The sequence below is a fragment of the Nematocida homosporus genome (assembly GCF_024244095.1).
Source record: "Nematocida homosporus strain JUm1504 chromosome Unknown 4481, whole genome shotgun sequence".
NCBI lineage: Eukaryota > Fungi > Microsporidia > Nematocida > Nematocida homosporus.
Window position 1 is genome coordinate 1 of NW_026250644.1, and position 26,538 is coordinate 26,538.

A 26,538-nucleotide genomic window follows, 5' to 3' on the forward strand; every position below is an offset into this window, starting at 1 on the left:
CCCTTTTCTTATCTCTGCATTTTATTAAATTTCAAAAGCAACCATCACAATAATAACTGTTGTATGACATAAATGTCACAAATCGTACCCAAGGATGAAGATAGTTGGTCATACTGAACAAGATCTTCTGTAGTTAGTTGGCTTTATCATTCCAATCTAACCCAATTCAAGACCCAAATTAGAAATATTCGAATATCTAACCTGATTGTATTTATGTAAGCTTGAATTAGTCTTTAGTCTGCCCTGACTTATGAATGTAGGGTTAAGTGATGGCTTTTGACCAAAGAGCTTTTTGCACTAACCCAATACCAAGCCCTCATAATCAATAAATTGAACCCAAACCAACCCAAACCAACCCAATCTTCGTCGTATATTTATCCTCTGAAACAAGTGATAACAAGATTGAGTTGGTTTTGGAATATCTTAGCTTATCTAAAGTAGTACGGAATAAATATCTACATTATCTGTACTTACTCGTCTAAAAGTAGAGATATCTCGAGAGCCTCATAAAGATGTGTGGGGGATGACGGACACCACAGTTAGTATTAGGGATTTCGAGATGGGATATAGGACAAAAAGCAATAAAGATGCTTTATTTGGGATATTATACATAGAAATACTAACCCAACTCAAGTTCGCACTATTTTGCGACTGTTTGGAAATCGCATGCCAAACTAAAGAAAAGATGACGTCATTTTGTTCTCGTTCTTCCTTTTTAGGAAATTATCAAAAACACAATCTACTCTTTTGTAACCGCATTCTAGACTTCTTAGATATGAATTGGGTTAGTATACTAGTCAAAAAAACACCTTTATTCGTTCTGATCTATCCTTGGCAATAATCGATCCAGTTGTGTTTGCATCTCTTTGCTCTTATAATGACCTCAAACGTGTTTGTAGCACTTTTCTGTGTCTAGATGCCAATTCCTACCATGTCCTTCTATAAAGACTCCCTTTGGTCTTTCAGAACCATCAGTGCCAATTACTTCTATCACATCTTTCTCAAGACTTTCTCAAGGCTATCAAACATAACTTGCTCCTGAGGATCATAAGGATGCTTGCCTGCTTTGGAAATCAATGCCACCAAAGATCACTAACCCAATTTGCCTTGTTGATTTATGGCTTTAATGACATCGATAATCACTGATAGTTTCACTATTTAGAGATTAGCATTGTTGTATGACATAAATGTCACTCATTGGTTCATACCAAAGTATGAAGATAGTTGGTCATACCAAACAAGATCTTATTTGTACTTGATGATAACATCAGGAGATCATAAAGTATAAATAACGATGAAATCAATAAATACATTGTAGTTTCATGGCCCGACCAAAACAAGTAGCATAAATATGAAATATATAAATCTTGTTCAGAATTGGATTTTAGTTAGTATTGAGTTGGATTTAGTAGTTCTATTTTGAGATATGAATTTCAACTTTATTTAAACCATCTAACATTTCGATCTTGGCGCGTTTTCAAGTATGACGCACCACAACACAGACCACAACCCCAAATCACCAGCCCTACTAACCCTAACACCACAATAAAAAGACTTATTATTTTGGCTGTTTTGATTGCGATTATCGAAACACGGCGTTCTTTTTTGTTCTCGCCTTGTTCTTGTTCTCGCTCTTGTTCAAGCCTCAGGTTAGAAAGATCAATAAGGAGTCCCACGCCAAAGAGATAGAACGATTCACATATAAGATCCGAGTTCATAATCCAATAAGCGTGCTCGTCAAAGATATGGTCATCTATAATTAGCAAGGCATCAAGGAGTAGGAATGAAAGGAAATAAAGTATCCAGTGAATATGCCTGCCTAGGCTTGGCCAGCGGCGATAAAGCACTATCCACCCAACCAGACATCCAATAACAGAGACTGGTGCTATTCCCAGAAGTGGCAGAAGCATGCTGTTGGAGAGAGCCCAGACTTTACATCTGCAACGGGTAGATAGTTGATATACAAATTTAGCCAATAAAGCGACCGTTGCGATTGCAATGAATATGAAACAGAGACTATTACCCCCATACACACCCTGAGCCGGGTTAATGAAGATACTGGAGATCAGGCCCTGCGAGAAGAAAAGGCAACAAAAGGCTGCCAAGATAAACAATATAATGTAGGCAAGGAAATAATAGAGTATATATTCGCTTAGAATGAGTGCTGTACAAGACCAGTTCCGCCCGTCAGAAAGGTAATCTACATGCTCGGGCGTCTTGGCGATGCCTAGTATGCCTTCCGTGCAGCGAATTTTTGGTAGCTTTATCATGCCTACTATCTCGATTACTTCCTTATTGGGCTTAGCCGACTCAGGGTTTTGTTTCTTCAGCTCTTTATACTGTGCATACTCAGCAAAGGTGCTTATGTTCTTGTTGCTATCCCGGTAGAACCTCCGGTGCTCGCCAACGTCCAAATACCGCTGGATTGCCTTTCTGAAGGGTTCTAAATGCACATCCTTGGCTACTATGGTGTATGTATCGTCGGGAGCATACCGCAGGCGCACTGCGTCCTCAAAGGTAAATCGCGCAACCTGGCAGATCTTAAGAGGGTGGGAGCCCAGATAATTAACAGCAGTGTGGTTTATTATCACGAATGTCTTATTATCGGCATCATATAGATAGTTGAGACCGGTGCAGTAGAGCTGTGTGTTGAGTGGATGGATGTAGTTGAATATAAAACTGCGGCGCAGAGTTTGGAGTTTTGCCTTGGTTTGAATAAGGGAGTATAGCTTCATAGTCTCTGTAGATTTGTCCTCTTTTTGTCCAGTGAGCTCGGCGTACTTTGTTTCGTCAAGACATAGTATCTCAAGTCCATTTGTGGTTTCTAGATTTTCTATCCAATAGGCATGATCGGCAAGGCCCTCAATGAAATTCTCATGCTTAGGATTGATAGTCGTTTGGATTTGGTTTGGATGGGCTGGATCTTGATTTAGCGCAGCGTACAGCATAAGAATGTTTGGTCCCTGGTTCTTTGGTATTCGTGGGAAATGGATGCCAGGACGACGTCGGGGCAGTGTTAGCCATTTCAAGCACACATCGGCGCCTACATATTCATCTGGCGGTATGCCATTGCGCACAATTCCTAGGCGCAGATAAAAGTCACCGCTTAGAAACAAGCGCTTCGCATTCTCATCCGTAGAGGAAACTAGCGGCAAGCCATTGTGCTTTATCCGCCCATTCTTATAGTCCTCCAAGGTCTTTTTGGCCCACGGGAAGTCGAGGGCCGCCAATTCTTCTAGCGATAGAACTGAATTCATTATATTTGAAGACACACCTATGGTGGCCACAACTTGACTGTTTAATGCCAATAAGCACCAAACAAGCACAAAAACAAGTACCAATTCGAATCTTCTTAGTTGATTAAGCATCGGTAACTTAAAAACCAGTTATATTTATAGTCGAGGTTTCCAGATTAGGAAATGAATTGTCAGTTATTGGTTCAAATATCACCCGTACTCAAAGCCAATACTAACCCAATAAGAAGAGAAAACAAGGTAAGGAAAGCGCGTATAACACTTTTACCAACCCAATAAGCAGCGGATTGTGAGGGTTGTGATTTGTTAGCTGCTTTCATATCCAGTGATATACTTTTTGTCGAATCAACTCACGCCTTATGCCGGCAGAGTTATCGATAGACTTTTGCTATAGAATATCAACTTAATAGAATACCAACTTAATAGAATACCAACTTAATAGAAGACTAACTTAATAGAATACTAACTTAATAAAATACCAACTTAATAGAATACCAACTTAATAGAATACCAACTCAATTCAGTATCTCTTCCACTCTCTTTTTGAACCATGGCGAGAAGGCGTTCTCTAGCAACTTTGAGTGGAAGATAGGATAGATCTGCCTTACATTCTCTGGAGTCAGTGCTTTCATTCCCAATAAGCAGGAATTCATGTTGTCCTCCTCTAACCCAGGGAAGACCTGCGAGTCCTTCTCCACGGGAATATCAATCTCCTCCATGGCTTCTATCCATAGGGCGTTCAGAACATTGCTGCAGAGTTCCCGTTTATGCAAAAGACACTCGTACACAGGAATTCGCTTGGATGACAGCACCTGTGTAAGAGACATATCGCCAGTGCAACCTGCAACCAGCTCGCTTTTTAGTAAGAAGTATTCGAAAGCTTCGGGTGAGAGATTCTCGTACGACACCAGCCGAACTGTTCTATTGATGCTTGCAAGATTAGTTTGCTGCACTCCGTCTTCTCCTATTGTGATACGAGCCTTTTGGAGAATCTCTTGGACTATATCCTCGCGCGATACCTCGTCTGCTTCTGGTTTCAGTAACTGCTGGCTTTCCTGAGACGAACGGCGATACTTTTGACGCCTTTCCGCCTCAAGTTTGGCCTCTTTGTAAAGATCAAGCTGGTTCACCAGAAATGTGATGGGAGTATTTGGGTCTTGATTATTCAGGCCCTGGAGCTTAGCAATTGGGGTCAAGAATGGCCTGAACCTCATAGACAGTTCTCTGAAGTTATAATTCCCGGCAAACAAGTTGTAATAGGCAAAGTGGTACGGCACACCTACGCCTATCTTCTTCTCCAACTGTTTCACATACTCTAAGTTGAACTTCTTTTTGGCCTCTTCTCCCAGCCTGTTGTAGAACTCGTCGGCACTTACCTTTAGACGCACACAGTCTTCCTCAGAAACAGCTAACCCGTACTTCTCTTTGTAGTCCAGAAAGAAGATCCGGGTTTCTTGACGAATATCCTTCCCAAACACATCCCCATACTCTTCTACCGGAATGAATCTTTTTCTCAGATCATCAGGCAATCTATCTGTAGCGAACCGAGATTTCCAACACATGTGGAATATGACAGTACAGTCGAACTTTTCCCCAAGGGCCGCAATCTCTTCCAACTCCAGAGAGCTATACGTGGGATCATCTATTTCCCTGTACACATATACTCCTGCATACCCCGGCTCTACTTTGTCCAGGTCGTGAATGATCTTTGGCGCGCCGCCCAGATCACCTCTTTGGTTTAAATACTCAATGGCTCCATCAGTAGTTCTTCCCACGAATAGATAGGTTGGTTTTATACCTGCAACTTTTTCTAACTCCTTCCCGATGTTAGCTGCCCAGTTAACATCACCCAATCCTCCCTCTATTTTGGAAAGCACGAGAGCAGTATGGGTCTTGGACGAATGAATGGCTTTGGTTGGGTTCGGCTGAACCGCCACCATTGCCGCAAATCCCACCCACATTAGTATGATGGCCGTTATTGTTACTCTCTTAATATTTCTGATCATCTAGGGGTGATTTGGCACCGAATAAATTGATGGATACATTGAGCGGCGCACCGAATTGGTTCGTGGCTAGAGAGCTAATTGGGTTAGTGTAGTGCGCATAGGGTGGATAGCATCCATTAGCCCATACATACTCTATTAAAGACATTCCTTGAGATGAGTGTGGGCACCATTTATTAAGTAAATCAGGGCGTGGGCGAGGATAACTTCGTACTGAGTGTAATGTAGATATGCAAAACTAAATTGGTTAGATTAAAGTTACGTGTTAGTAGTAATGTCAATTGATAGCGATTAATGCATAACTTGCCAGTGATTAGGTTGGTTGTTCTGGAAATTTGGGTTAGTATTAGATTCGTAGTGAAGCTTTTATTATCATCAAGTAGACTTTGTTAAAGACCTACACTCGTGGTGTTGTGTTAGTAGTGCGTTATTATTATGTTGTGTGGTGTCCTCGCCGGCCTCCACTTCAAAGTGAGTTATCTACCGGAGTGTAGTGCTGTGATGTTTATCGGCTTGGCACTGATCGCAGCGAACGCGATTAAATCTTGAGTTAGAAATCACAAGCTCAGGTTAGTATTTATATTATGAGTTTGCAGACTATCACACGATGACGTACGATAAAGAGAACCTAAGTTATACCAACTCAATACTAACCACTTCAAAATCGGTCTTTAGTCGAATATGCTTGGTTGAAAGGTATTATCCCTTCCCCGGGACACGACAGTTGGTATTCTGTTAGATTAAGATGCGAATTTTCTAATACCAACCCAAATAGATAAAGTGTACACAATATCACCACAATACCACCACAATACCACCACAATACCAACCCAACTCATTTTAATACGAACTCATCACAATACTAACTCATCTTAATACTAAACTAACACATCTTAATACTATCGCAGTAAGAATTTGTTTGAGTTGAGTTTATTGCTTGGTAAGTAAATGGTATTCCGAGTTGTACTATCATTGCCATGGTTGTTTTTGAATTTGAAGAAAATTGAGAGATAAGAAAAGCATGTAATAGTGTAGGCTATAGAAGTCAGATATAGTCGCTGTTTGGGTTAGTTTTGCTTGGACTTAGCTGGTTTGAGTTGGCTTGCAAATTAGAAGGGCTCATATTTAGATAACGGTTAAGTTCAGAATGAGTTGATTAGATCAGTTTCGAGAGTATAAATATGGAATTTAACAAGAAAAGATCACATTCGCATGACTCGGACAAACAAGATGGCAGTTATAAACTCAAAGAGAGTGTGTGTATGGCTGTGTTGTGTTCTGATAGGGATTAGCATGGTGTTGGCTAGTGCAGATAGCAATTCAGACACTAAGATAGTAGACGAAGAGATAGGGTCAAATATAATGGCCAATTCAGATAATCTACCAGATAATTTAATACTAGAGAAGTCCAAGGAAATGATAACCACGGGCTTAAAAGAGTACGGGATAATTGACGAGACAACTAATTACACTTTGGAGACCAGTCCATCATTCGCCCCGGACTATCTAAACTGGGATCTTGAGCTCCATTCCACCCTAACTCGAAACGCAAATAGCATGTGCTTTCTGACTCTGTCCTTTGCTTCTACTCCTCAAAGCCCGACACAAGAAGAGATTAGGAGAGAAGAAGAGATTAGGAGAGAAGAAGAAAAGAAGACAGAAAGGGAAAAGAAAAAGAAAAAGGTTAGCACAAAGTCAGCATTTGGGCCGAGAGTGAATGTTTATGGGGAAGTGACAGACAAAGAATCCATCGAAGCCCAGATACTACTACTGTTTCTAAAGATTAATAACCCCAGCAATATCAGCATACTATGGATTGACAATTCTAGCCCAGCAAGCAGCCCAACTCCATCCAATCCAACTCCATCCAATCCAACACTAACCCAAATGGAGAATCCTTCCAACGAAGCCAGGAAACTCGTGCTGTCCTATTGGGTTAGTAGCCCCCCCAAAGAGAAGTTGTACCGGGACGACTTGGCGTGGCTTAATTTAATTGGCATAGGTTATCAGCAGGAGCAAATGTCTTGGCGGTCTTGGTTGTCCAGGCGGCCTTGGCGGACTTGGCGGTTTTGGTTTTCCTGGCGATCTTGATTATCTTGGTTTTAAACCAGTGGGAAGAAACTTACTTACAAGGAAACTTTCTTGTCTAAATAGGCTTGAAAATGAATAAACACGAGTTAGTATTCGTATTGGGTTGGTATCTGTGTGTACTAAGTAGTGAGTAGCTGACCAGTAATCAGATTGATTGGGTTGGTATTGAGTTAGTATTGTGGTAGTATTGAGTTAGTATTGTGGTAGTGGTCGTATGACAGCAGTACACAAACACTTCTATTTAATTGCTTATCTCTGTAGCTTATTTCATGGTAAAGTCAAGATTTGGCCAAGTATCTTATTAGTTCAAATTCCTACCATATTTCCTTCAATAATTAGGCGTTGGTGATTTTAATACACAAGACTATCTTATCGCTTTGATTTCTGGGAGCCTCAATTGGGAATATATATCTTCTCTTTTCTTGACAGGACACATGTCACTATCTATGCTTGTGAAGAAGCGATCATATTCATGCCATCAAAACAGCCTAAGACACTCGTTTGAATGGCCTACTACTTGCCAGCCTATTTCGAATCCCAACCCAATACTAAACCCAACCCAATCCTATCTCAATCTAACAAAGTGGAGAGCTGTTTGGGGAATGGGTATCTTGCTAGTGTTTTTGAATGGGATGGAATTGGTTAGAGGCTCGAACTTGGCAATACAACCATTGCTGCCAACTGCGGATGAAATGTTGAACGTACTGCAATCAATTGGATTTTTAGTTAGCCACAAACCAAGCATTATTGTTGCATTTTACAATCCTAGCCAATCTTCAGAGTTTGACTTGAGTTCTGCTTCGGTAGTCAACCCCATACCACCACAACACAATACCATACCAACCCAACTCAACTCAATACCACCACAACTCAACCCCATGCCACCTCAACTCAACTCAATACCACCTCAACTCAACTCAATACCACCTCAACACAATACCATACTAACTCAACTCAACCCAATACTAACTCAACTCAATCCCATACCACCTCAACCTAGCTTAACTATGTCTGCACTCGACAATACGCCTAGCTATGTTGTATCTTTTTCAGACAAATACATCAAGTTTGTACTAGCACCATACCTAGACCAACAAGCGGCTATTAGGGTCTTGTGTGTTCTAAGAAGAATTGCGGCTATTAGGGCTACACACGTCGTGATTTGCTACCAAACTACTCGTGACTGTTGTTGCGAAAACCTGCAGATTCTTTCTCGGCTGGCCAACATGTTTGAGTGTACAGAGATCGAGTTTTGCTTTGATTGGCAGCAGAAGGCTAACAAAAACTCCGTTGCTTGGGATTTGATCACCTGCTGTAATGAGGCGATAAACACACTCAATCACACAAATCGCAGCCCGCTGCACTTGAGCGTGCTTGTTACCGGGTGCTCGATGCGGTCTCTGGAGACCATGCTCTGTGGCATCATTATTCTGCGGAAACTGTTGAGTATCAGCTTTTTTGGGGAATACATCTCAAACATCTCCTATATTACCACGCTGCCTCTAATAGAATGCTACCACATCAGATTTAACTGGGACCACGGCGTGCGTGTTATTGACCTCGGCTTTCTTCAAGCCTTTCCAAATCAATGTAGCATGATTATTCTGAAAACCATTAACCCTATCGGCCTATCCCTCACCGGTCTTGAGAATCTAATGACCAACCACTCACGGCTCATTCTGTTTAGCCACTGGCCCATCATTCGGCACCTTGGCGAACACAACAGCACCCCAATCCGAGTTTTTGGGTTAATAGGCATTGAGGACAGCACGGCGTCCATCCAAGAAATGCTTGGCAAACGCCAAGTAGCAGCACCTCCTCCCCCGCAACTTTTTGCTACTTACGCTGTTTGCTGCCCCACCACTACACTCCCCTGCGATATCCTGGGATACTGCAAGCATATATACACTCGCGAGGCTCTTGCCAACTGCGGCATCTCAACAAGAATCCTCCTGCACATTTACGAGCAAAACCGGCTTGACCTGTACACCACCTTAAACATTCTTTATCAGGCCAAAGCGTTGTTAATGATACCAGAGAAGATTCAACGGAGGGAGATTGTGTGTCTTGGTGATAAACTCAGCGACCCCCGGTGGGTGCTAAAAGAGAAAGTTGATCTCAAACTAACAAACTACACTGCCGATGATGCACATGTGTTCTTCTGCCAGAATATCTACTACACAGACATTAGCATTGGCAACCAAGCCGGGCCTGAATGCTACTACAAACTTAACAAGTGCCTCAAGGTTCTGAACCTGTTCCAGAACATCAAGGCCGACAAGCTCCGCTTGCTGAACATATACGAAGACGTCCAGGTCACTAACCACTTTGACATGAACATTCTCCTAAGAGAAATGAACACAAGGCCCTGCTACCGCCTTTGTCTCCAGGTGTTGGTGCTTGACAATGTCGATATCCGCATTCTGTACTGGATGCTGACCAAATACGTGTTTGTCGTGCCATTCGAGCTGCATGTTCTCAATATGCGCTTCACTAACCTGGCCATTGCCCAAATACTATCCCTGCCGCAGGCTAACAATATCAAACAGCTCGTGATGAACGACTTTGTTAGCCTAAACGAGGTTAAGTATTTCAAACGGCAGACGAAGATTACAGGATTCTCGCTGTTCAAACACATGATGGGCCCAATGAGAAAAGAGATGACAGTTAAAGACTTTATACTAGACAAACTACTTCTGTGGGTTAGCCCGGCGGAGAGTAAAGTACATAGCACAGTTCTACGCGCCCTTGCAGTCTATGGCATCCAGAACCAAATCGTCCTATCCAAGCAGTTTGACGATCCACTCACTTATATACGCTGGTCTACCCTGATAAAACGGCGCAATGTAATACTCTTGGGCGTCCTTCTATCTCTCATAAAACGGGATCTTTCCGCCCACCAAGCCAGCCCACAAACCACAGAGTTATTACAAAGCAGCTCGGCCGCGCAACTGTCCTTAAGCTTTTGCGACCAACCACTCCTTACGGAAGCAGACCTAGTGGCTATTATTCGCTGGACCATCTGTCGCTTTAGAGCACTAAACAGTCTGCGAATTGAAAGGGTTGTGCTGTCCGCGCAAGAACGAAGCAATATAGCCGCGCGCAATTATTTGACCGTCTCCCCGTCCGCACTTCAAAACATCTACATTGGGGACAAGTGTTCATCGGCGGGCCCATTGGAGCTGACACTCAAGCCGTATCACCAGAGCCTGGGTGCGTCTGTCGTGCACACGCATTCCACTACCATTGCTGTCCCATCCGCCATGTTGTGCTACTTTCTCGTCCACCATGCACAGCCCAACAGCTTCATTGCCCGATATGTTGCTGGCACTGAATCATTCTACCAGGGCGGCCAAGCCCCGGGCTCTAATCCCAGCTGTCTGGTCTGCGGCCAGCACTTTAGCAGATCTCCGGAGGAGGCAGAAAGTAGTGATGCTCAACCCGCGGCCAAGAGGTCTAAACTAGACCCCAACCCATGCGCCGATGGCAGGATGCTATTATATTTCATGTGCGGGCATTCGGTATGCAATGCCTGTGCAGTTCATATGGATGCCAACTTGATACACACCTGTCCAGCTTGCAAGAGCTCTATTGCATTTAATAGTGTGTACTATCTTCTATGTGTTCCTATAGTGAACTTTATTGTTGTTGAGGGGTGTATGGGCAACCCGGCAAATGATCTTGTCTGGCTTAAAAGCATGGCGACACTCAATGGATATATCTATTTTTACCTACCCCACAACAACATAGTCCGCCTTGCTGCCGAACTCAGCAAAGAACCGGCCCATGCCTCCGCCAACTACATTCACGTTATTTGAGCAAGTGCATCAGCAGACCAATGAGTTAAGTTGGTTTTAGTACTAATTGTAAGGACCAAGTGTTTTCTGTCTAGTTGGGTTGGTATTTATATCTATCGGTGGTTTATGTGAAAGATCGAAGAAGCCACTTAGCCCAATTCAGACAAGATATTAAGTTTGTATTAAGTTGGTATTGAGTTTGTATTAAGTTTGTATTAGGTAAGAGTAACTGAACTCAACTGAACTCAACTGAACTTAACAAAAACATAACTTAACTTAACAAAAACATAACTTAACTTAACAAAAACATAACATAACTTAACATAACAACAACTAACGCAATACTAATCCAAATAAACTGCTTTATTTTGGGCTAAGACTTATCAATTCTCACGGGCTCTGAGGTTCTGGTTGCGCTGGGAATGGGCTTACGATGTGCCTGATTGGCTTCTGGTAGATATGGATGTTTTCGGTTTCTTTTAGCAAACAGATAATGAATGGGAAGTAGATGTTATGCATTTGGTTTGACATCAAAATCTCTTCCTGGATTGTTGGTGCGGTAATGGACCCCCAGCAAGCGGTTGGCCAGTTTTTATAGTAGCAAACCGACACTTTGGTGCCTTGAATGAATACAGGGTTAAGATCGTGTATTCTAGCAATGAGTTTGTTTAGAGACTTAAAAATCCAAATCGTGTGAATGTCAAGAGTTTGGATAGCTTGCTTAACTACGTCCTTAAGTTCATCTGATGGCTTATCGTAGGTTCCGATGACTTCTTCAATCATCTGGCTTAATGGGCCCTTCGGCGGGCATGCACCACCAAGAAGCAGTTGTGATTTATCTGACCTTGGCTCACTGGGGTTGGGCCCTTGAGATGCTATTTCCAATGGCTGGGTGGAAGTATTTGATTGCTGTTGGTAGTCTTCCACTAGTCGGCTCACTTTATCACGGAGAGACCTGAGCATTTCCCAATGGGTTAAGTCTAATAATGCGGTGTGGTGTTCTCTTATATACCCAGTGATTGCACTAGTGAGCAGGGCGGGATCCATATATTCCAGTTCTTCCGTGGTGAGTGGCTGATTGTTGATAATGTTTCTCTTAAGCACATCAGTAACATTACTCGTAGTACCCGACACACGGAAAAGTTTGGGGTGCATTTTCTCAGCATCCATCTCATACAGCACTTTAATGACTGCAATGAGACCAGGAGGTGTTTTGGTGTCGACAGGCATGGAGTCTTCTTTTGGGTTAGGAGTAGGTGCGGCCGGCGTGGATTTGAATAATCGTTGCCAGAATGAACGTACTCTTTCAATTATTCCCTTGTTAGGGCGGGGTGGTTGAGTTAGATTTGATGTATCATTTTGCGAGTCGACAAGAAGGGGAGTCGTGGGTCTAGGCATAGGCTTATGTATGGTCATAGGCTTCTTTTCTTTAAAGAGCTCTGTCATACTAACTACTTCAATCCGACCATCGTATAAATCCTTTGTAAACTCGGCATCAAAGTCATCCACTTCATATAGCGAATGATTTTGAATTACTTTCCGCTGGTCGTCATCCAAAATACTATTGTAGACACAGATGTGGCTTCGACCGCCAAAAAGGTCTATGGGCCTTGGGGTCAATGGCAATGCTGGCGGCTGGTCGGTTTGGAATTGTGCCTGCTGGTTATCAACAATCTCATCAACAATCTCATTAAGGACTTCTTGAACGGCTCCGGTGTCACCTTCTTGGGGCGTCTGCTCAGCCAAAGAGGGCGAGGTTGAAATGGCTGGAGTGGTTGGAGTAGTTGAAATGACCGGGGAGGCTGGAGTAGTTGGAGTGGTTGGTTCTGGTAAGATGGGGATGGAACGTGGTGGTAAGTCAGTTGATGGGGTCTTTGGTGGGCTTGGTTCTTCAAACATCTTTGCGACTGACTCAATTGAATAGCTCTGTGGCTTTTTGGTAGAATTATATAGCATCTTAGGCATATTGATAAAGTTGACCTGGCCTAAATTACCAGTCATAACCAACAATTTGTGTATGTCTTCTTCCGAGGCACATATGGCGCTAGTATCAATGCGAGTAGCCTTAATTTGGGCTTCCGGACGAGGGTTGTTCCTTTTGCGGAGTCTGTCTTTTAGCTCATCTAAGCTATCGCGGGTTTTGGCCGAACAAATGAACAAAAGCTTATCTATCACGATAGGCGCCCTTTGCTGGGAGACTAAAAAGGCTTCCCAGATCGCATGATCTACGACCAAGGTAATTTCTGAAGCTGGACTTGGCGTTGGACTGTTGGCGGCATCGGTCGGCGCAATGTTCACGAGATTGGTTTCGGCTGGTAGGTTGATAAAACGGACTTGCTTCTTGGCGCTAGCAATGTTCTGGAAAACTTGCAAGTTAATTGTTTTGGGATGTCTGTATTCCTTTTTGTTCTGGCCGTCTAGGGGATTATTGTCCTCATTAGTAAGTTCGATGGCCTTGTGTCTAATAGAAATACTAACCTGTTCTTCATCCCATTGTAGCTGCTTTATCCAATTGAGGTTTTGGCCGACAAGGTCGACAAGATCAAGCTGGGCTAGTTTGAAGTTGACAGTTTCTGAAGAAACTAGAGTGGAAAGGGCGGTAACTGAGCAGCCGGTACACGCTAAATAGGTTGTTGGGGTGTTTAATCTGGCTGGTGGTTTAGACAATCCAATGTTAAGCTCTTTAGATGCTAGCTCGTTTACATTGCTAATGTGCATGGTTGAGCATTCAGTGATGCTCAGCAAGTAGATCAGTACGTCTGTTGGAATGGCAAGCGGTGCACCGTTTGGAGGTCCGTAGAAGGAAAAGCCTTCACATTTGATTGCTTTTATCAGCTGGAGAGTATCTTTCAAATCATTCCAAGAAGTAGTGCTGGCTTCAGTGTTGGCTTTTGTCTTGATTCCTGCGCTGTTTTTTATCTTGATTCCTGTCTCGATTACTATTGGGTTAGGTTCAGTATTACCTGATGGGCTGCTAGTGGCACCATTCGCTATGTCATCTTGCAACCAAACTGACTTGAAGTTAAGCACGCTCGATATGTTTTCCTTTTGTTCTACCAAGTACTGTTTGAGGTTGATGTGTTTTGTCTCTGGTTCAGGTGTAGTTGATATTTGGCTTTTGCTCTTAATTAAATCAAACGCATGATTGCTTTGGGTTAATCTTCGAATTCTTTGCCACGGCCCATTTTGGTTCTCGGCGGCGGCCCAGCCCAGACAGACTAATACGATGAGAACAAGCCCTACTCGATGGGTAAAGCTCCTTTTCAAAGGAACATAGCGATCTTTCCTTATTACTTGCATGAACGTCAGAAAAATAAGATTTTAATACTGGCTAAGCAGAACATTTCCTTTTTAGGTAACTCAAGGCTTTATTTCCTTATTAGGTAATTTTTATTTTTGTAAAGTTACGTTTGATTTTCTATGCACCTATTTGGTTAGATTAAGTTAGTATTTGGTTAGAGTTAGTATTTGGTTAGAGTTAGTATTGGTTTGGTTTGGTTTGGTTAGAGTTAATATTGGTTTGGTTAGAGTAATAACCCAAATACGAACACAATACGAATAGAATCAAACTAGTAACACAAATCAAAATACCAACACAATCAAACTACTAACAAAATACCAACACAATCAAACTAGTAACAAAATCAAAATAAATCAAAATAAATCAAACTACTAACAAAATACTAACCCAAATCAAGTTTAATCTTTTCCAGCACCAATGTGTTGGCGCGTGTAGTTTGCTGCTTGTGCTAAGACGTCTCGGAGGGCGGAGGGAGTGAGTTGCGAAAGGAATCGATTAACAGGATAGCTAAGGATAGCAGCCTCGACACCGTCCCAGTGTCCTAGAACACAGAGCATGAATATTACTCCTGCAATAAGTATGCTAGTACTACACGAGTTGTTAATGAGGCGCCATCCACTTCGTCGCGCCGCTTCGAGCAGACTGAACGCCGAAAAGATAGCAAACAATAGCCCCATGCTGGTCAAAACAACCCTGCATGCGATAAAGAAGAGGAATTCGTTGCTGGAGTTCCCCTCTAACTTAATGGCGACGCGGAGTAGACAATGGGTTTGTATTATGGTTAGCCCGAAGCCAATAAGAGCCCAAACTATAGCCATCAGAAGAGCTCCGCGTTTTTGGGACAGACAGCACGTGCTGTAAAGGTAATGCAATGCTGCTATCATAAAGATTAGTAGACCGCCGCCCAGTAGTGTGTGCAATTGCTGGTAGGACTTATCGGCATTTGCTGGAATCTTGTCCCGGATGGACGCATAAAGCATAAAGAAGACAGAGATACAAGAAGAAATGCAGAGCACGGCAGTGAAGCAGGAGCCGACTAGAAGACCTTTGATGCCTTTCATTCGGGCTGAGCGCGAAGAGCCAACTATGACTTTTGCTTGGTTATTTGAAGTTATTATTGGGTTAGTGGCTGTTGACATGAAAATACAAAATTGTACTGATATTTATAGTGAGTTGTTTGGGTTTAGTTGAGTTAATATTGAGTTTAGTTGATATTGAGTTTATTTGTTTGAGTTGATATTGAGTTGGGTTGGGTTTAGTTTAGTTTGGGTTAGTTGAGTTGAGTTGTTTGGGGTATCTCATTTGTCATGTTAGTAGTTGGTTTTGAGTTAGTGTTGGTTTTGTTAGTAGTTGAGTTGGTTGGTTGGGCGTAGTGCACTATTATGAGAAGAGTGAATTCCAAGCTCTTTCTGCATTCTGGCTGACTTGTCGACTAATTTCGTTGTTGTAGTATCGGATGGCTGTGGGCTCAAAGGCCATGCAGCCGAAAATAACTGTGATACCAAGCGCAATGAGGAAAATTAGTGTTATGGCAATGACCGCCCGCCAGATGGATTTGGTGGCTTTGTAGAGCTTGATTCTGCCTCGAATAGAAAGAATAAGAAAGACAAGGAGGGCGAGTGCGGTTGAAGTAGCTTTGATAATGCTCTGGTTTGTTGTAATTGTGCCGGCTGTGTTCTGTATAAACAGACCCAACGCCACAAGAATACCGGTCGCTATTGCGCCGGCGGCTAAACAAACCAGAGTTCGGAGCAGAGCACCACGAAAGTTGTGCGAAGCCCAAAACCACTGGAGCAGATAAAGGGCCAGTAGACCCAAGAAGATAGCCGGAATAACTATGCTGGCTATATCACATATTTTGATATACTCAGTCAGTGTGGGGTTAAAGTCTTGGTACAACTTGAAGTCCTTCGCAAAAAACCGCAGAATAGACAATATGGCACTAACCGCCGTTGCTGCACACAAAGATACTGCAATGCCATGTCCTAGTTCTTTTATAGTCAAGTATTTCGTGTTGCTTCCAGCTACGTTGGAATGTATATTTTGATCTAATTGTTCATCCCCCTGTTTAATATTTAAATCTGCATCATCTTTGTGTATCGCCATTTGATCGTTAATCTTTTTGGCACATTTTCTTTATTATTTTAACGACTTTCCTTTTTGGGAAATAATCCAATACTAACCCAATCAGCTTTTATTCCACTAACCCAATAAAAAGCACTTAAATGTTCCATTAAATTGAACCACTGTATACCACATCCACAAATAGCTTATCTCCACTTATAACACTTACATCACACTACATCACACTACATCACACCCAACTCAACTCAACTCAACTCAACACAACCCAATCTAATTACACCACATCTAACGTAACTTAACCTAACCAAAGTCCTAAACAAACCCAAGCCAGCGCACACAGTTGTGCTCCTAGCACCAATCCAAAGTTCAACTTAGCCCACTGTATCTGAACATCAGTTGCTCGTCTGCCCCAGTAAACTTCAGCCAAGACCGCCCCAAAGCAGCACCCACTCATTGCCAGCAGCAGAGACAATGAAACTGCATAGAATTCTGCCTGGCCTGGGGCCCCAAGGTAGAGTAAATACAAGAAATAAAGAACAACTGCGCCGCCGGCTAGTGACCCAAGCCAGATCTTCTGGAATGTCTGCTGGGCCTTCTCGGAACTGCCCAGTGTGCTGCTCAGCACCATCTGGATATAGAAGCACTTCTCATTGAATAGCTTTACAATACATAACGCGTAGCAAATAACAGCACTTAGTGTTCGTACCTCCCACACCTTAAACAGACCCAGGCCCAGATATACCCAAAAGACCACACAGACGTAGTACACAGCCAGTATCTCCAAAGTCCTAGAGCCTCTTTCTGCCTTCCGGCAAGATTGCTGGCCCACTGAACCTGTTTGGTTCTTTTCTACTATCTGCATACTTAAAATAGATTTGAATTGTGGTTAGTATTTCGTCGATGTTATTTGAGATGGCAGTGATTAATTTCGTCGGTGTTATTTGAGGTGGCAGTGGTTAATTTCGTCGGTGTTATTTGAGATGGCAGTGATTAATTTCGTCGGTGTTGTTCGAGATGGTAGTGGTTAATAAACAGGAAAGTACTCTATCATAATACCATCATAATACTACCACAATTATCAACATAATACCATCATAATACCACCACAATCTCAATACAATCTCAATACAATCTCAATACAATCTCAACATAATACCAACCCAATAGAATGCAAGGCATGTGTTCTTTAGTAATGACGCGCCTTCCACCCCAGTCCTATCCCAGTCCGGTTGGTTTGACTCTCTAAATATTGTTTAAATCTCACACTAATTACTGGCTAGATTTTTATTGAAGCTCTTCTGAATTCCATTCCAGTTGGGTTGGCATTTCTTTTAATTGTCTTGGAATTGTAAGCTGTGTTATGTTAATTTGGCTTAAGTTATGTATTGAGTTAAGTTATGTAATGGGTTGTGTTATGTATTGGGTTGTGTTAAGTTAGGAGTTTGCTTCAATCTGGTCAGGTTATCTCAAATCTAATCTATATCTCACTTCACCACACCACACCACACCACACCACACCACTCTATTGGTATGTCCTAAAAGAGTAGTATTGTGGTGGTATATTGATTGGCATATTGATCATATATTGACCACAGAGAAGAAATGGGAATGGGCACATACACACACCTTAAGACCGACAAAGACCAAAAGGCTCTTCTGATTGCCAGCGTACACCAGCAGATGGCCAGCAGCAAGGACAGCCCAATTGAGGCCATCAAGGAAGCCATCATGTACCAAGAGAACGTAGACAGCATCTACCACGAAATGCGACAGCTGGGCTGGTCCGGGGTTGGTGCGTACTTTGGAATGCTCATCTGGCTCTACCGAATTGTCGGAGAGGTCTTCAGCCTGATCGGTCTGCTCAACCAGCAAGAGTTTGTCTCGGCACTGCAGAAAGAGTATGTAATCCGAGACTTTCTGCCCCTCTTTGTTCTGGCCGTTGCTGCCATTCATCTGGGCGTTATCTATCTCTATTTAGAGCTATCAACTCTGGCGCACAAGAGAAGGCACTCGGCACGGTACCACTTCAAAAAGTTACTAGCCATTGTTCTGATCACATTGCTAGCAGGCAGCGCGGTCTTCTACTTTGGCCACAAGCTGGTTGCCGGCGCCTCGGGATGGCTCGTAGCAGACTCCAACAGTGCTGTCGCCCAAAACATATCACAGATCGTGCTGCTAGGGGTCTCTACGCTTCTTATGCTCTTCAGCCAGATCCGGGACAGTATTAACAAAGGCTTCGTTGGAAGCAAGGCCAAGGGCGCAATTCTTGTTTTCTTTATTGCACTGCTCGTGTTTGCCGTGTGGGTCTTCTGTTCCCACCCCCATCAGAGCATTTACAATGTTCTTCAGAAGATGGTCCAACAGAGTGTGCAGCAAACCCAGGTCGGACTTCCATCGGCCTAATAATAACCACTTATTTGTCGCGAATCCTTACTTAATTGAGATTGGTATTTGGTTAAGTTAGGTTATGTTGGGTTATGTTGGGTCATGTTAGGTTAGGTTATGTTGGGATAGGATAGGATAGGTTAAGTTGGTATCGTCTGAATGCCATTTAAATATCACCATATTAACTTAACACAGCACAACTAACCCAATACTAAACCTAAACCACAACTAACACAACTTAATCTAATAAATATCTGCAAGTATCAGCGATTTTATCAGTAAAATGATCCAGGGGCAAATCACATTTGCTCTGGTGCGGCCAGTAATCAACAACAGTAACATCTGCAGTTTTCTATTTAACTCAACACCAACTCAATACCAACTCAATCCTAACACAATACCAACTCAATACCAACTCATACTAACACTATCTTTATTTAAGCTGCAGTTCTAGGCGGTTTCGTCGGGGCGGCAGCATAGGATGTCAAGAAAGGAGCGCGATGGAGTGCCCTCGTCGGTTGGATGGTTGCTTGGTTCTGGCTTGTTTGATCGGGGTTGTTTTCGCACAGGCTTGCGTTTAGTATTGGGTTTCTGTTTAGCTTGCACAGAAGATTTGCTCGTGGAAAAGGAGTGCTCACTAGAGGGTGGTTGGACAGAATCATGTGAGGCATCAGAGGATGAGGGGGCCCGGGCAGACTCGGCCGTAAGTGGGTTGGGCTGCTTGGATTTTCTTGGGAGATTTGATGGAATGTATGGACCCGGAATGTATGGGGTACGAACACGGGTGTCCGGGGCCGGTGTACTAGGCTCGGATGGGATAGAGTCGAGTGCTGTAGGATGGCGTGTTGCGGAGTCAATGGCAAAAAGATCAAGTGCAGCGGGGTCAAGTACTATGGGGTCAAGTGCTGTGGCGTCAAGTGTTGTGAAGTCGGCTGGGGCAGTGTAAATGGGCACGGGGTGGGATGAAGAGTTATTGCTTGGCTTGGCTTTGGGTAGTTGGGGGTTTATGGCTGTTTGGTCCTTTGAAGAATCACTTGTGCTGTAGCGGACGGGTGCATCTGATCGGCTTCGATTTCTCGGCTGTTTTAGTTGGGTTATTATTTGGTTGGGTTTAGGTTGTGGTGGCTGTTGTCTTTCTTCCTGTAATGGTTGTGTTAGATGATTTGGGTGTGTTAGGTGGTTTGGGTGATTTAGATGATTGGGTGGGGTTGACTGGGTTGGATGATTTGGATGACTGGGCGGGGTTGAGGAAGGCTGGCAGGTCTGGTAGGATGAAAGGGATGGATTGGATTGTCGGTGTGAATCGGACGGGAGTGAATACTCGGAAATGTGGGTTGCATTGGAGTCTTGTGAACCCTGGGGTGTATGCAATGGAATAGTGCAGTCAGATACGTATGCCATTTCGGAGGTGTAAACTTCTGTGGCCGGCTGGATTAGGGCTGGTGGATGAGATGGTTGGGGCGGGCAGCATGTCTGGGCTGAGTTATCCGAGCTGGGCCGCTGAGGTAGAGTGGAGGTCAGTGGATTGATAAAAGCTTGTGGATCCCATTGGGGGGAAATATAGGCTGCCACCACGTGACTGGCCAAGTCCCAACCCAAGCCGTAGTACGTGTAATACTCGGGTGCGATGCCATGAATAGAAGTCACCCCGTAAAGAATGTCTCCTCTATTGGAATAGACACCACTCTCGCCAAGCGGGTGGAGTGCCTTTTCAGCCACGAGATCGTAATCAAATAGCTGGGATGGAGATATAATGTGCACGGCCACAACATCAGTCCGGACAAAACAGTCTGTTTGCACATTGGTATTCAAATAGTCCCTGGGCAGAGAAAAGGAGGTTAAGTCGTCCATAATTACTTTAAGCCGGTCTTGGCAGTGAATAGACACTCCGGCGCCACGAAAGTTGTAGAGAAAGTCGTGGTCGGTGGTGAAGTGTCGAAGAGTAATGGCGGAGCCCGGGAGCTGAAGTCTAGCTGTCTTGGGAATCCTGCGTAGGACTAAGTCCAGCTGCGGGCGGTTGAGCAGAAAGCCGATGTCTAGTAGCTCTAGCAAGGTAGGATTAAAGAGGTAGAAAAACTCCAGGGAGTCTAAGGAGATGTCCTGAAGGAAGGAGAGGTTCTTGACTGGGCACTTAATGATCGAGATTTGCATCAGCTGAGCAGTCGAGATCCTTTCAAAGACCAACTCGATGACCTCGGCGTCAGTGGCAGCAATGACTAGACTTAAGATGGGATTGGTAGGAGTGGTGTTAGTTGGGGTAGTAGTTGGGGTATTGGTCGGGGTGCTTGAGTTGGCAGCCGGATCTGAATTGGTGCTGGCTGATTTCTCCCAGCGTGATTTACAGGAGTGGTAACTGGTGGTGCTCGAGACACTCTGGTTGCTTCTGATGCTATGGGTCGAGCTGGAAATGGATGAGCCGGTCGGCAAAGCTTTCTGCCCATTTGAACTCATGGAGTCGGCGGATTGGGGGCTTTCAAACACAAGAGTGGCTGTGGAAACGTAGCGGCCGTTGGGAGAAGTTCGGGTTGAGTTGTCCGTGCAAGACGAATCAGTGCTGTTCTTATGAGATAATGTTGGTTTAGGATTACTAGGCTGGGTTGGAGACAGGTTGTTGTCGAGTGACGCTGCTGAAGTTTGGGCGCCAGTTGAAAGAAAACGGGCTAGACAGATCTGTAGAGTAGTAGGTCTAAATTTAGCAAGAGTGTGGATTAGCACAGAAATTGCTATTGGCGAAGTATCCTCTACACTGTCTCTTTTAATTAGCAAGCTCTGGCAGATGACCAAGCCAGTGTTTGCAAGAGCCGTCTCGAGATCGGCGTTGGCCTGAGTACACTCTACTACGACTCCCCAATTAGGGTTAACAATCAGATCAGAGTTATTGGCACTCGATATATTAATCGCCTGCTCACGGGGACAGTATTCTTCGGTGTCTGTTCGAGCGAGTGGATAGAGCATGCTGCTCAGTCTAGACAGGACTTTGGTATCTAAGCCCATGACTAGTCCTTCTTTGTTGGGCCCTGCGTTCGGTCCCCTATCGGAAGCTCGGGATAGGCCACACAAGCACATCACGAGTAGTAGACAGACAGGCGCTAGTGCAAATCTACGTGAAATTAAGCAGCGAGTCTCAAAATAGCGCATAATCATGTATAAGGAAATGTATTTATACTAGAAATATCCTAAAAAGGTAAATTAGATTATGTTTATGATTAGGTTGGGTTGAGTTGAGTTGAGTTAGTATTAGATGGTGTGGAGCAATGCAATGCAATCAAGGTTAGGTTAAGTAGAGTAGAGTTAGTATTGATAAGGTAGCCAGGAGATTTGTTGGGCCTTAGTTGGCATAAGTCTATCTAAATCCAGCTCACCAAACCAATACCAACTCAACGTAACACAACTCAACTCAACCCAACCTAACACAACTTAACACAACACAACCTAACCCAACGTAACACAATACCAACTTAACCTAACGCAATATTAACAGCAAAATCCATGGGCCACGTCAAGCAGTCTTTCGCGGATGGTGGGCTCTTTTGTCTTTGAGTTCCTATCAAAAACTTCCATTACGATAGCGGAACCATTGATCTGGTAAATTCTCGGAGTAAGCCCATCCTTTGAAGTGACGCCGTAGAGCACTGAAACGTGCGGGGCACTGCATTTAAAAATAGAGAGTGTTGTGAGACAGTCCGTCTGGATATACTCCATACTAAGCGGATAACCACTGCGACACTCTAGCCATACGATTATTTCTTTGGCTGCCACCAGACACTTATTTGGGTTGGCGATGGGGAAGGTTAAGGTAGATGGCGACAAATTGGCGGGAGAGAGAAGAAGACTGGATGATGGCGAGTTGTAATTGATGGGCTGTGTCATGATAATGGAAAGGTCTATTTCTAAGACCTCAGTCAAGATTGCACACTGCTTTAGTTCAACGAGACTGTTTAGCCGGGTCAAGAACGACCGGTCTGTAGCGAGCTGTGAACAGGACAGGGCAGTAGGCGGCAAGATTGGTTTGGCCTGGGCTGGAATGTCAAATAGTCCCAACTCAACCTTGGATGTGTTCTGCAGCATCCGCAGGTCTAGCTCCTGCAACTGCGGGCTCGCAACAATGCAAAGACGGCGCAGCTGTGGCCACTGGTACTTGGACAGAAAAGACGTACTGGTTGCTAGACAGTCGTGGAGAGAAAGAACTTCAATCCGTGCGCAGTCAACCCATCCAAGCACCTTGTCAATGAGTACAGCTTCGCTATGAATAATTGTAAGAGCCCGGACCAAAACGAACTTAGGATCGAGTTGGGTTACTATTGGGTTAGATAGGCCGGATGCCGCAGATGATAGGTCTGTTTGCGAGGACAAAGAAGGCTCTGAGGACTCTCTCGACAAATCCTGACTCTCATCTTGAAGCTGAATACCCACAAGAGACAGGTGTTCTGTGCCAGTCAACTGCCGGATAATTTCCTCAAGAACTCGGGCCTCCACTGGACTTGCCCGGCCGTCTGACATGCAGTCAATTAGAGACACATTCGGAAGAGTGAATTTATCTTCACTCAGCAATCGGCTCTCTAACTCTATCCAGTCTTCTGCCTGCTCAATGTTCAAGGCCAGCGACCAGTTAGTCGCCGTAGAATGAGCATACGTCCGACTAAGTGTAGCACCAGCGAGTGTTTTCTTTTTCAAGGACGACCACGTCGTGTTCTGGCTATCTCCAGCCGCAGGCCCTAGTGGTACTTGTCGTGCTAGCCGGCCAAAAAGAGCCCTAAGTCTCTGGGCCACCTCGGAGCCAGCTACCGCCCGGTCTACTAAACAGATCAGAAGCACAATCGTTATCACAGCTTTAGAAATTCGAATTGACATCATAATTACCCAATAAAGAAAAAATAGGTTAAGTTCAGTTGAGTTAGTTTGGTTTAGTTTTTGATTTAAATTAAGTTATATATTGGGTTGGTAGTGTGTTTTGTTAGATTAGATTGGGTTGGTAGTGTGTTTTGTTAGATTAGATTGAGTTGGTAGTGTGTTTTGTTAGATTAGATTGAGTTGTGTTGGGTTAGGATTGTGTTTTGTTAGATTAGATTGTGTTAGATTATGTGCTTGCCAATCAAATCCTAACCCTGATAATCAATAAATTGAACTTCAATCAACTCAATACCAACCAAATACCAACTCAATACCACCTAGTTAGTAATACATGCCGGCACTGACGCGTCCTACCACTCCTAGGAACTCGTTCTGGCCCAGGGCCTCTAGACCGGCAAATACAATGTACAGTGCCAGGTAGATGACATACAGCATAGCGAAGGATAGCACGGCTTCTGCGCCCTTAATACTAACCCAGATAAATATCCGGCCTAAGTTGCTCTCTTCCAGCTCACTGCTCCATGGACAGCAATCACTCCAGCACGGCCCGATACTTATCCGCTGCGGTGGCTGCCGTTCTGCCTCCTGGCCGATCTTGGCATCATTTCCCTGTGCTCCGCTCAGCCGGACTTTTTCCTTCCAGCGCTCCTGCCGGCGAATAATCCGAAACATTTGGTGCATCTTGGGGTCCTGTTGCGGCACTGTCTCTTCGGCCCGCTTGGCTGCTTCTCGCTCGGCCAAAAGCCTTCTTTCTTCCCGCTCCCTAGCCCACTGCGCTGTCTTTTGTCCGATTAGCTGGGCTGCTTTGTGCGCAGTCGCTCGGCATTGGAGACAGAACAGCCCGGGAGTCTCGCTGCCCAGTAGCACGTAGAGAAGAAGCCGCGCCGCTTTGTTCACATACCGCGGCGTGTTAAGTTGGGCCACCGGCACCAAGAACCCACAGGACAGCCGAGGAATCGCGTGCCAGTGCCCTACTAGCGTATTGGTTGGCAGCTGCAAGGTGCTATGCTCGGCCACCAGTCTCAGCTCTTCTTTTCTTCCTTCTGCCCTCTGGAAGTACCCACAAGGCAGGAGCACCTGCAGTTTCTCTAGGTGGCCAAACAGCCCCGATAGTAGATGCAACAAGTAACTTGCTTCCCTATTACCCACCTCCACTTGCTGTCTGTCCATTTGCACGACTATTTCCAGCCACCGAGGACTACCAGCTACCCACCACAACCTCTTAGTGTCTCTTTGCTGCTGGCAGCACACCGCCCGAGTACTACGCCACTTATTCTTTCTGCTCGCATTTACTTTAGCTTCTACTACTCTCCTCCCGACCACCCAATTCAACACCAAACCAACACTAACCCATCGCAACCTTGTCCTATCTCGCTGCAATAAAAGAGTCCGAGCAAGAGCTTTGGGCTGTAAATGCCCTAAGTACTGCTCAGCTCGGCCCAATAAACTCGCCTGAATACTTACTTTTATCCTTTCCTTTGCCCAGTACTGCTCGATCTCCACCCCAATAGTACTGCCCGCATACAGCCGCACTCGCTGCACAGCAATCTTTCCCGGCACGCTCTTCAGCATATCTGGATAGTCGCACACTATCCATTCCGGCAAGGACACGTCTGCAATCCGACTGAGGCCTAAGCTAAAGTCCTCCACTCCACCCAAACTGCTATCTATCTCTGCTCGAGTTGCCTGCAGAGATAAGACGCGCAAAGAAGGACAACTGGCCCGCCAGTCACTCCACGCCCAATTCCGGCAGTGCTCCACCGCCAGCTCAACTACCGCACAGCCTATCCATCCCTCTACAAGCCGCTGCCCCAAACACTCGATTTTCTTCAGCCAAACCTTCTCAACCCACTGCAGCTCTCGTAAGAGCAGCACACGCACATCCTCTAGCACCATCTCGCAAAACACTACTTGCTTGCACGAAAACCGCCCGTCCTGCCACTCCGTCAACCCACTCGAACTCTCGCAGCACTCCGTGCCCCTTTCGTCCTTTTCCACAACACATTTTATCAGACTGATCTCTTCCGCCCCTAATCCCAGTAGTTTCCACCCAACTCGCCGGCACAAAAACAGTCCATACAGTTCAACCCGCTCGATCTGCACGGGTGAGTATCCACTATCCATTTCATCATCCACCTCATCATCTACCTCATCATCTACGCCATCATCTACCTCATCATCTACGCCATCATCCACTCCACTCAATACTAACTCCCCACTACATTCCCCACTACATTCCCCACTACACTCCCTAATACACTCCCCACTACACTCCCTACTAATTTCCTGCAGAACGTCCCCGACACAAGTTAGCACATCTGATAAACTCTCACCCCGGCCTCCCACCCACTCAATCACACAGCGATCCGGCCCCTCTACCACCCGCGTTGTATTGGTGCTTGTCCCCGGCTGAGATCCTAACCCGTCTTCATCTGAATTCCCAAGCCAGCTATCTATCCACACCTCCCAAACATCCACTTCATCCACACCCATTTCATCCACAACCACCCCATCTACACTACCCACCCCATCTACACTACCCACACTATCCACACCACTCTTATTAAATCTTGCCTCTTGCTTCGAGTTCAGCTCTCTTTCAACAACCTTACTGCCACCCATCTCGTACCTACTTTTCCTGATACCCACCCAAATACTAACTCTTCTCCGACCTGTCTTGGCCATCCGCGCCTTCCAGATCCCTCTCAACCTCTCTTTTCGCGTTATCTCCCAAACCATGCTTTTGAAAACAGACTAGTATAAGAACTAGC

At 44.6% G+C, this 26,538-nt stretch overlaps 12 protein-coding genes across 12 annotated transcripts; 3 read left to right on the plus strand and 9 right to left on the minus strand.

Moving 5' to 3' along the window:
• Positions 1-1,439: 1,439 nt before the first annotated feature.
• Positions 1,440-3,368, minus strand: NEHOM01_2042 (uncharacterized protein; the record flags this gene model as incomplete). Its single annotated transcript, XM_051490920.1, has 1 exon — positions 1,440-3,368. One exon carries the CDS (start codon positions 3,366-3,368, stop codon positions 1,440-1,442), a length of 1,929 nt encoding a protein of 642 aa, XP_051346880.1.
• Positions 3,369-3,769: 401 nt separating this feature from the next.
• Positions 3,770-5,260, minus strand: NEHOM01_2043 (uncharacterized protein; the record flags this gene model as incomplete). Its single annotated transcript, XM_051490921.1, has 1 exon — positions 3,770-5,260. One exon carries the CDS (start codon positions 5,258-5,260, stop codon positions 3,770-3,772), a length of 1,491 nt encoding a protein of 496 aa, XP_051346881.1.
• Positions 5,261-6,469: 1,209 nt separating this feature from the next.
• On the plus strand, positions 6,470-7,348 carry NEHOM01_2044 (uncharacterized protein; the record flags this gene model as incomplete). The annotated part of the gene is made up of 1 exon (XM_051490922.1): positions 6,470-7,348. The coding sequence occupies one exon, from the start codon at positions 6,470-6,472 to the stop codon at positions 7,346-7,348; it is 879 nt and encodes a 292-aa protein (XP_051346882.1).
• A 434-nt stretch (positions 7,349-7,782) lies between these two features.
• Positions 7,783-11,166, plus strand: NEHOM01_2045 (uncharacterized protein; the record flags this gene model as incomplete). Its single annotated transcript, XM_051490923.1, has 1 exon — positions 7,783-11,166. One exon carries the CDS (start codon positions 7,783-7,785, stop codon positions 11,164-11,166), a length of 3,384 nt encoding a protein of 1,127 aa, XP_051346883.1.
• A 369-nt stretch (positions 11,167-11,535) lies between these two features.
• Positions 11,536-14,445, minus strand: NEHOM01_2046 (uncharacterized protein; the record flags this gene model as incomplete). The annotated part of the gene is made up of 1 exon (XM_051490924.1): positions 11,536-14,445. The coding sequence occupies one exon, from the start codon at positions 14,443-14,445 to the stop codon at positions 11,536-11,538; it is 2,910 nt and encodes a 969-aa protein (XP_051346884.1).
• Positions 14,446-14,844: 399 nt separating this feature from the next.
• NEHOM01_2047 (uncharacterized protein) lies at positions 14,845-15,585 on the minus strand (the record flags this gene model as incomplete). The annotated part of the gene is made up of 1 exon (XM_051490925.1): positions 14,845-15,585. One exon carries the CDS (start codon positions 15,583-15,585, stop codon positions 14,845-14,847), a length of 741 nt encoding a protein of 246 aa, XP_051346885.1.
• Positions 15,586-15,826: 241 nt separating this feature from the next.
• On the minus strand, positions 15,827-16,552 carry NEHOM01_2048 (uncharacterized protein; the record flags this gene model as incomplete). Its single annotated transcript, XM_051490926.1, has 1 exon — positions 15,827-16,552. One exon carries the CDS (start codon positions 16,550-16,552, stop codon positions 15,827-15,829), a length of 726 nt encoding a protein of 241 aa, XP_051346886.1.
• Positions 16,553-16,826: 274 nt separating this feature from the next.
• NEHOM01_2049 (uncharacterized protein) lies at positions 16,827-17,393 on the minus strand (the record flags this gene model as incomplete). Its single annotated transcript, XM_051490927.1, has 1 exon — positions 16,827-17,393. One exon carries the CDS (start codon positions 17,391-17,393, stop codon positions 16,827-16,829), a length of 567 nt encoding a protein of 188 aa, XP_051346887.1.
• Positions 17,394-18,139: 746 nt separating this feature from the next.
• NEHOM01_2050 (uncharacterized protein) lies at positions 18,140-18,934 on the plus strand (the record flags this gene model as incomplete). The annotated part of the gene is made up of 1 exon (XM_051490928.1): positions 18,140-18,934. One exon carries the CDS (start codon positions 18,140-18,142, stop codon positions 18,932-18,934), a length of 795 nt encoding a protein of 264 aa, XP_051346888.1.
• A 432-nt stretch (positions 18,935-19,366) lies between these two features.
• On the minus strand, positions 19,367-22,060 carry NEHOM01_2051 (uncharacterized protein; the record flags this gene model as incomplete). The annotated part of the gene is made up of 1 exon (XM_051490929.1): positions 19,367-22,060. One exon carries the CDS (start codon positions 22,058-22,060, stop codon positions 19,367-19,369), a length of 2,694 nt encoding a protein of 897 aa, XP_051346889.1.
• A 330-nt stretch (positions 22,061-22,390) lies between these two features.
• Positions 22,391-23,770, minus strand: NEHOM01_2052 (uncharacterized protein; the record flags this gene model as incomplete). Its single annotated transcript, XM_051490930.1, has 1 exon — positions 22,391-23,770. One exon carries the CDS (start codon positions 23,768-23,770, stop codon positions 22,391-22,393), a length of 1,380 nt encoding a protein of 459 aa, XP_051346890.1.
• A 318-nt stretch (positions 23,771-24,088) lies between these two features.
• Positions 24,089-26,506, minus strand: NEHOM01_2053 (uncharacterized protein; the record flags this gene model as incomplete). The annotated part of the gene is made up of 1 exon (XM_051490931.1): positions 24,089-26,506. The coding sequence occupies one exon, from the start codon at positions 26,504-26,506 to the stop codon at positions 24,089-24,091; it is 2,418 nt and encodes an 805-aa protein (XP_051346891.1).
• Positions 26,507-26,538: the final 32 nt, after the last annotated feature.